Source organism: Acomys russatus, chromosome 18, assembly GCF_903995435.1.
Source record: "Acomys russatus chromosome 18, mAcoRus1.1, whole genome shotgun sequence".
NCBI classification, from domain to species: Eukaryota; Metazoa; Chordata; class Mammalia; order Rodentia; family Muridae; genus Acomys; species Acomys russatus.
The window spans coordinates 5,920,730-5,930,012 of NC_067154.1; the positions used below are offsets into that span (position 1 = coordinate 5,920,730).

General features: G+C 42.6%; 1 protein-coding gene across 1 annotated transcript; it reads right to left on the minus strand.

Annotated features, from left to right (window-relative positions):
* Positions 1-2,531: 2,531 nt before the first annotated feature.
* Positions 2,532-8,380, minus strand: LOC127202082 (beta-defensin 109-like). Its single transcript, XM_051160683.1, has 2 exons — positions 8,326-8,380; positions 2,532-2,737 (listed from the first exon to the last, which is right to left on the minus strand). The coding sequence occupies exons 1-2, from the start codon at positions 8,378-8,380 to the stop codon at positions 2,532-2,534; spliced, it is 261 nt and encodes an 86-aa protein (XP_051016640.1).
* Positions 8,381-9,283: the final 903 nt, after the last annotated feature.

The following is a 9,283-nucleotide window of genomic DNA, read 5'->3' on the forward strand; positions in this document are numbered from 1 at the left end:
CAGGACCCCTCATAGAAGCTGGAGATGCACAGAGGCACGTGGATAATAAAGCAACCAAAGAAATCTCTTTAGGCCACTGGAAAGCACTTCGGGAGGGCAGACCCCCAAGCCTGCGCCAGGCTCCTGTCTGCTGGGGGTGGAGGAACGGGGAAACAAAGAGCTAAGAGGAAGACCAGGCAGGGCGAAGGCTTCTGTTTACTTGCTCTTTGCTCACTGACCCTGGGTCCTGTGCATACAGTGAGGAAGCCCTTGGAACAAACACTATGTGTCCACCAGGCAGGACAGAAAGTCTAACTCTTCGGGAGGTCTCCATTTGTCTGCTGTGTCCTTCCCTGCCGCCCCACACCCCACCCCCATCCCCTGAGTCCCTGAGAATGACAATTTGGATGTGGAAGAAACTGCCCAGAGTTGTAATAAAAGTTAAACCCCAGAAAGTTCCTGGATTCTTGGGAGAAGTCTGCAGCGCCCTCTGCTGGAGCTCATCGACTTTGAGCAGAGTAGACACTAACTCACTGCCCACAAGCTTTTGATTCTGGATTTCTACTCAACCAATGAATACTGGCCAAAACTGTTTTTATAAATGTTCCCTGTAAGATTTTTTTCTCTTGGATTTTCTGTATAGCACACATAGTAGGGATATTTTGGCTCATTGTACTTGAGATGCAATTCTTTTGACAAAATAAATTTGGTTACTTGACACTTTATCAGTCTTTCATTTTGTCATAATGCAAATTAATATTAATCCAAGTTTTTACTGAAAATTGTAGTAGCATTGGCCTCATAGATTTTCTTTAGATAGGCACATTCCTGAGTTACTAATTGCAATGAGTGAAAAGTTTACCTATTGTTAATGACGTATAAGAAGAGCAAGAGGATTTGTGTTTTACTTTAGAGAACATTTGTCTCAGAAGAGCAGGACACAGGTGCTATGATGCTACGAAGGGAAAGTGGAGAAATGTGGGTGTAGGTGAGGGAAGGAGAAAAGTGCTTGAGGATGCTGTGAAGAGGCATCTGGGGCTCTGATGGCTCAGAGATTAAGAGCACCAGCTGCTCTTCCAAAGGATGCAGGTTTGATTTTCAGCACCCAACCTCTACAGCTCCAGTTCCAGGGGGACCCATTCCCTCTTCTGGCCTCTGCAAGCACACATGATACACAGGCATACAAACCCACACACATGAAATTAAAGAACAAATAGCAGAGGCCTGGAGAGGCTGCTCAGCAGTTAAACTCACTGCTTGCTGTTGCAGAGGTCCCAGGTTCCGTTCCTAGCACTGATACGTGCCCTGTATGCTAGCTCTAGCTAAGTACCCATGCCTACGTGTAATCTTTTACAATTTTTCCTCTGCGCTGCGGCCTGGGCTAAAGCCGATGTCATCTAAAGCAAATGAGACTTTGCGGTGGATGGAGCAAGCTGAAGTGTAGCCAGAGTGATGCAGTGTAAGGAAGGGGACCACAGCCTGTGCGTCTAGCACTTTGCCATGAAGTACAGTTCTTTTGTTTCTTTGTTTCTTGTTTTTGCAACAGGGTTTCACTCCCTGTGTAGACCAGGGCGGCCTTGGACTCACAGAGATCAGCTTGCCTCTGCCTCTCAAGTGCTGGCATCAAAGTTGCCTCTTCTATTAGCTTTCGGTCTCTCCCACCTTGTTCCCTCCTTCTCCTCCCCTCCCTCCCCCTCTCTGCTTTCTCTTTTGCTTTCATATGTTCTGATTACGTCTCATAAACTTAAAGTATTATTCCAGGTTCTTTTCTTCTAACCTTACTCCAGTCCTCTCCCCTCTCCCTACCAATGTCTTTCTCTCTGCTCTGATATGGTCTGGGAACCCTCTGTCCTGTCTTTTAATTTATTTGTCCTGTTTGTGTGTATTTATCTGTGTTTTATAATTTGATCTTCATTGTTGCCAGTTGCTAGTCTGTTGAGTTTCTATTACGCTTGGAAAAAAGCAGTTTTAATTTTTATTGTTTTTTTTTTTTTTTCGAGACAGAGTTTCTCTGTGTAGCCCTGGCTGTCCTAGAACTCACTCTGTACACCAGGCTGGCCCCGAACTCACAGACCCACCTGCCTCTACCTTCCAAGTGCTGGGATTAAAGGCATGCGCCACAGCTGCCTTGCTTGGAAATGGCATTTTAAAAATTATTCTTGCTTTTATTTCATGGGTATTTGTGTTTAGCCTCCTGTACATATGTGTACCATGTGTATATTTGGTGCCTGTGGAGTCAGAAAAGGGTGCTGGATTCCCTGAATATGGAGGTAGAGATAGTTGTGAGGTAATATGTGGCTCCTGGGAACTGGCCTCAGGTCCTCTGGAAGAGCAGCAATTTCTCTAGTCCAATGGAAGTTTCTTGTATTTAAATATTTTACTTAAATTTGGAAATGTCATAAAGAAATGATAGCTGGGCACATTTGAAATCAATGTTTAATTTTATTGGCAAGCTGAATGGAATCTGGTTAAGGAGCTGGAAGTGCCCCCACGTGAAGATTGCGTTGCTTTAGACAGTGGCGTGAGCTGTCCTCACCCTGTTTACCGCGGTTTTATTTTATCTTGGTCTTGACAGGTTCTTGATAGTCTGAAAAGATAACCGGAGTTGGAATCGGCAGGAGAATCCACCAAAACCTGCAGCATTTCCATCTTCTCCGGCAAGCACCGATTTCATCTTCTGTCAGTTTGCAAACGTCTCTTCTGCAAATGCCCTCCAGACCCATGCAGTGCGCCTCAGAGGCACCTAGACCACTTCTGACTGCAGAGAAGAAACCAGGAAGCAGTGAGGCCCGTGCATGCCTGAATGTCAAAGCCCAGCGGTCCTGACACGTGAGGACACAACAATGCAAGCAAGCCTGAGTGCCTCTCTGTGAGGAAAAGGAGCCAGACCAAAGATCCCTGAGCAGCTCCTTCACACCGGCCCCACCCCCACCCCCCTCCTCTTCTCTCAACAGCTCACTGATTTCCAACTTGATCCATGGTTTTCTTATAAACACATGAAAAGTCTAGCTAAAGCCTCAGAAGTTTACTGTATTATAAATATCAGACTGAAACAAGAAGAGTAGAGACAAAATAGATGCCCTAAATATGTTGGTTTCTTCATCACTTCACTCCTTCAAACAGAACGTTAGCAAATTCTCGCTGTTCACTCACAGATCTATTTTCTTCATAATAATAAAGCAATACAGATGCCACAAAGCTTTCCTTATTACAAAGACATTACATTCAATGGAGAAATCTAACCACAGTAAAAACACGCACGCCTACACGCGCGCGGGCGAGCGTGCACACACACACACACACACACACACACACACAATCCCCACCCAAACCAGCTGGAATAATGAGGTGATTCCAAAAGTGGCAAATGTTTTGAATGAAATAATACAGCAATGAATCAAATATGCCCCAGGGAATGGAATTGAGACGATGAACAGAGATTGCTTCCTGAGGTCATGAAAACAAAAACGAATCCGTATACAGTACAATGGACACACAGGACACCAAGGGCCGAGTTCCTGGACTAAGTTTTTTCGGGAAAGGCTTGATGGGTAGATAGCTGGCTGGATGGCTGGATGGCTGGATATCAGAAAAAGTCAGGTAATATTAAAAATAGGATCCACAGCCGGGCGTGGTGGTGCATGCCTTTAATCTCAGTACTCGGGAGGCAGAGGCAGGTGGATCGCTGTGAGTTCAAGGCCAGCCTGGTCTACAAAGCAACTCCAGAACAACTAAGGCTACACAGAGAAACCCTGTCTCGGAAAAAAAAAAAAAAGGATCCACCTTGTACGAGGCTTACGGGCCGTGCAAAGGATGAAGACGCACCTCTGATGTGATGGTGGTCGTACCTCATCTCCCTTCGTGACACATATGGCAGTTATCTTACTGTGTACCGATCTCACTTTTTCTCACCTTCTTTCTCTCCCCCCCCCCCCGCCGCCCCCTCTCTTTTGATAGGGCAGAATCGAGTTTTCATGGGAAAACATTGTAGGGGTAGCGTGTTGCAGTGTAGTCTACACTAAGTTAGTATTTCTATTCTATTATGTAATTGGTATACACATATGATGTGTTACAGAGCATAAAGTTCACTATTATTAGTTTCTATTGTAGAACCATAGTGTTCCCATTAGATGAGGCTATGTGGCTGAGCCGGTGCCTGCGGTGCTAATAAGCACTGAGAGAAGTTGGCTCTGGACATAGGGTCTAAGTTAGCTCCTTACAGCAGTGACTCTAGGTTTTGCATTTCATGCAGACTTTGACCGCTGGTGCACATGGCCACAGTGGCTCTAGGCTCCGGTGCATGAGTGAGTTCACTGATTTGGTAACTGGGACATAGGCATGTGCAGAGAGCTGCTAGGTCACGCACTCTGCCTGGGAAGTAGCTCAGTATACAAAGGGCTCAGCATCTGGGGCATGAGTGGAAGTAGTAAGAAACAGCTGGGTCCCGGTATTGGGTCGAGCGGGAGTGTTTGCAGCGTTGGTGCTCAGGATCCTGCCTAGGGTGGTAGCTCCAGTCCTGGTGTGAATCGACAGTGCCTACTTCTTTGTGGAAATGGCTAGAGTAAGCCTCATCTCCCCGTTTCCATCTCCCTGGGAGGCTTGGTTATCGGGTACTCCAAAGTCAAAACATCGCAGTGTCTCTGTAGAGCAGACTGCCTCAGGATCATGAGTGTGGCCCGTACAGTAACTTCAGTCTTTCCTCTTTGTTCGTCGTTATCTCTTGTGGTCTTTGGATGCCAATCTCACAGAAGCCGTCTATGTGTGGATAATGAGACTTTCTTTCCTGTTTGCTTCACTGTGCTCCTTAAATGGTCCTTAAGCCCTCACAGGAATACTTTGGTTAGGCAATTGTTCTATGCATCTTGTGTGTGAGAGTGGGATGGAGGCCAGCATCTTTTTGTTCTTGTTGTTTCGGGTGCTGGGATTACAGGTGTGCACCAGGGAGGTCAATGTTTTACTCTGCATCTTGATGGAATCACTCCACCAAGCTTAGAAAGAGACAGAAGCTGCTTCCTTCTCTCCGTGTTTAGCCATGAAGTATTTACGTCAGTGGTTACGTGCATCTTAAGTCATAGATTGCCAGTTTTCTGTGTGTGCCGTGTGTCGGGGGTGGCATAAAAAAAAAACGTGAAAATATTATAGATGATAGCTTTCTATGGGCAAGTGTGAAGAATATAAACGACAGAAGAAAATGTTGAAAAGACGAGGAAAATGTCAATGACAAATTCTACAATGGTAACAGGAGAATTTGTGACAAAGGAGACATATTTATTTACCCAGAAGACAGCACTGAAGCCAAAAGACTGACATAACGATAGCAAGTCCCAAAAGGAAGGAACGAGTAAGAGGATCAACACTTACAGAGATTTCAATCGTAAGTCACGGAGAAGTATAAACCCAACAAATCAAGAGATACTACATAAAAAGCAATTAATCATGAACAGTAAGAGCAAATATAAGATAGCAAAAACGCTGGGACACTTTTGTTTGTTTTGTTTTGGACTTTTTTGTTTTTTGTTTCCGTCTTTTGGGTTTTTGTTTGTTTTTTTGTTTATTTTTGAGATAGGGTTTCTCTGTGTAGCCCTGGCTATCCTGGAACTCACTGTGTAATCCAGTTAACATCAATAAATTGGTTGTATTAATCTGTTCTTCAACATTTGTAGGTCTGGAAAGAGCAGAAACAAATGCTACTCAGCTTATGATACTAAACATTACAAAAGCAATTGTTCTTTTCCTAAGAAAGAGCACAAGTTGGATAGTGCTTTGAAAAACAGATCCTGGGCTTTCGTGCTCACTGCAGGCAGGAGCTGGGTCTCAGTGAAAACTAACTGAGCAGTGAAGACATGGCAGATGTTTTCATGTGTGCTTGCGTGTCATGAGAAAGAAGCAGCTGCCATTGGCGGAGATGAGAAGAGAACCCTAAATTTCAAACAAACATCTGAAGGTGGAGTGTGATTTTTTTTTTTTTTTTTTTAAGCATCTCAGGGTCTCAGTCACTAGCTGACCTTCTAGTGACAATTCATAAGACATATAAGGCAAGTAAGAGACTACATGTGGCAGGCATGCGGGGGATATTACAATTAGAGGTCTTAACTTTTTGTTGTTGTTTAATTTTTTTGCTTGTTTTTGTTTTTTAAGCTAGGGTTTCTCTGTGTAGCCCTGGCTGTCCTGGACTCACTTTGTAGACCAGGCTGGCCTCGAACCCACAGAGATTTGCCTGCCTCTGCCTCCCGAGTGCTGGGATTAAAGGAGTGTGCCACCATGCCCAGTTTAACTGTAGACTATTAAGATCACAACATCCACCCCTGTAAAAGAAACACAGGGGCTGAGGAAAAAAAAAAACCCTCTCTCTTTAGTTACTAATGTAGAAGTAGAGACTAACATGGTCTGATGACAGGGCAGAGATAGGACACACTCTGGGTATGAGGCCTGATACCCCAAATGGAGTGAGAGACAGGAACCCCAACACAGCCCCTCTGAGGTACAGCAATGGGAAATCCCTGAGGATAGGTGGAGATCCAAGGATCACCCCTGGCATGGCAGCCACAGCACTATGGTTGTAGACTGTGGAGGAATTTGAGAGACCACACTGAGCTCTATTTTAGACATATTGATTTTGAAATCAAACATCTAAATTAAGAGAGCAGGTGTGCTGTTGGATCATTTATGCCAAGCCTGGAGTTCTAAGGAAAAGCCCAATAGAGAATTTAAAGGAATGAGACTAGCCAAGACCCTTTGCAAGGGCATGGATGTAGGCTAGGGAAGAGGGCCAGGAACTGAGCCCCGGGGCTCCCTGCCAAGAAGAATCACCGGAGAGGATGAGGAAGCCATGACAGGAGCTGAGGAGGAGCCATCAGTGAGGTTGACTGAGATCAAGTGCAGTTTCTCTCCTGGAACAGAATGGGTGGGTTTGGCATATTTTGAAGAAGGGAGGGGCTGACTTTGGAAACTCTGCCAGCAGGCAAAGTAAGTTAATGATGAATGGTTTGTGCGGGGAGAAAGTGAGAGCTGGGAGAATGTTTGGTGGGCATATATTTAAGGGGGAATGAAAAGGGTTGATTTCAAGATCAGCACTACAGGGCATGGTTTTAAGGTGTTTCCTACAAAATAGAACAGCAAAAGCAAGGGCATGCTCTTTTTTTTAAAGATCAGATAATCAATAACACATTTGTATCTTGATGATGATTCCCAGTAGGAATATAATTAATGTAAAATCACTGATATAATGAACTGTAACAGACAGAGCCCTAAGTATACAAGAGGAGATGGAATATATTACCCACATTTATAATAAACTTTCCAAATTTTGTTTGAGTCTTGGGAACACCTATTGCGACATCAACACAATCGCTCATGAAATATCTACTTTAAGTATGATCTAATCTTTTTCTTGATCAATTTTACCAGACTACTATGAAGTATACTGTTCTTTCAACAAACCTTTTTTTGTTTTGCTGATCTTTTGTTTCCTTTGTTTCTTGTGTTTATTATCTCCTTTCTTCTTTATTCTTTGGATTTATTATGGTATCTTTTCAAAAGTCACATAATTCATGCTCAGCCTACTAATTTTTGGTAGCCATTCACCATTCTTTACACTCTTGCTTACCATATTTAGACCTATATATGCACCTATATATGGACCTATATATGCACCTATATATAGACCTATATATGCACCTATGTATAGACCTATATATGCACCTATATATAGACCTATATGCACCAAGACATTACAACTTGGTCTTTGCTTATTACCTTATTACTTGTCTGTCATTCTTTTTCTCGTCTCATCTCACAGGTTCACTTTTCAATGCATTTTTCATATACGATAACTTTCACAAAGTGTATTACCTTGGGTTTTGTTGGTTTATATGTTGACCCATCTTACAAAGCCAGGAAACTCCCTTGCTAGCTTCTTGTCTAACGAGGACTCTGACTCTTCACTTGCTTTGAAATACTATTCATTTTGGATGTTTGTTTCTCTTCATAAAATTCCCAAGTCTTTGTGACCCTCATTCGACATTACCTCTCCTTGATGAGGTTTCATCTTCTCGTTTGAGAAGGTAAATGTTGTCATAGACGCTGGTGCAGATGTCCTAGAAGATCCAAGCATCCATGGAGAAACCTCCATGACTCCCAAGGAATCCAGAGACACAAAGACAGCATAAAGCACAATGTGACCTTATTTGGCATCTGGGTTAATGGCAGTGTATGTCTATTTTATCCTGTCATAATCTTAGTAGAGCTGCTGATTCTGAGTTTCTGAAACTGTGAGGTGAATTAATTTCTGACCTTCCAGAGAGACTTTTTAAACTAAAGATCCCCTATAATTGGCCATCAACTTACCTGGAGGTAAGAGACCCAAGAGGAAGAGTAGGGTATAGAGAAGATAGAGTCTCATGACTGACAGGTTCGTGGAGTGAAGATGTAGAGACGTTTGGAGTCAGAGTCTTGGAGAATGGCAGATCCAGAGCTTTTTATGATGGTCCTGGTCTGTGGTTTGCTCTTGGCTAGCAGAGCCTAACCAACAGAGGATAACTTATTCTCCCACATGAAATCTTCAGACACACAAGAGAGCAAAAGTGTGGCAATACCTCAATGGAGGAAAAAAATAGTAGATTCAAAATAGCCAATACAATTGATAATGGAAAGGACAAGGTTTTAAAAAAATACCTAATCAGCACTTACTGTAATATAAATCTACAATAATTAAGATATATCACAAAAGAGCAAATCAAGGCATTCAATAGAAGAAGATGAAAATCCCATATGTAGACTTACACAAAAATGGTTTCTTTCTTTAAGTTTTTACTAAAACCAAAAGTAACTCAATGGAAAAAATAATACATTTCTCAACCAATAGTGCTACAGAAAAACTTGAAGCCTACATTTAGAACTGTGTCTCTAAAGACATATCCAATAACTGTCAGAGAAATTCCATTAAGATCAATTGTATTGCTCAACATAAAACACAACGTGGTGTAATGCCTAGAAAATAATGTTGGACTATATCTAGCTTACTGAAGATTTGGCACTGACCTTTTTAAAAAATGCAACTCCAAAAGCATGACCTATAAAAGACAGAATTAACAACTTAGAATTCATTAAAATGAACGACTTTTCTTATGTGAAAGGCACTCTTAAGAGGTAAAGAGAAGGGATGGGCTTGGAGGGAAGCCTTCATAAAATATCTAATGAAAGTCTAGTATCCAAAATACACAAACAATGCCTAAAAACTGATAAGAAAATCAATCCAGACAAAATTAAATCAGAAGAATGAACAAGCATTTTGTCTGAGACAGCT

Coding starts and splice junctions, on each gene's coding strand:
- LOC127202082 (XM_051160683.1), bottom strand. CDS start 8,380: ATGAGACTCTATCTTCTCTATACCCTACTCTTCCTCTTGGGTCTCTTA. Junction 2,738..8,325: donor CTTGGGTCTCTTACCTCCAG/GTAAGTTGATGG, acceptor TCTTCTCTGCAG/TCAGAAGTGGTCTAGGTGCC.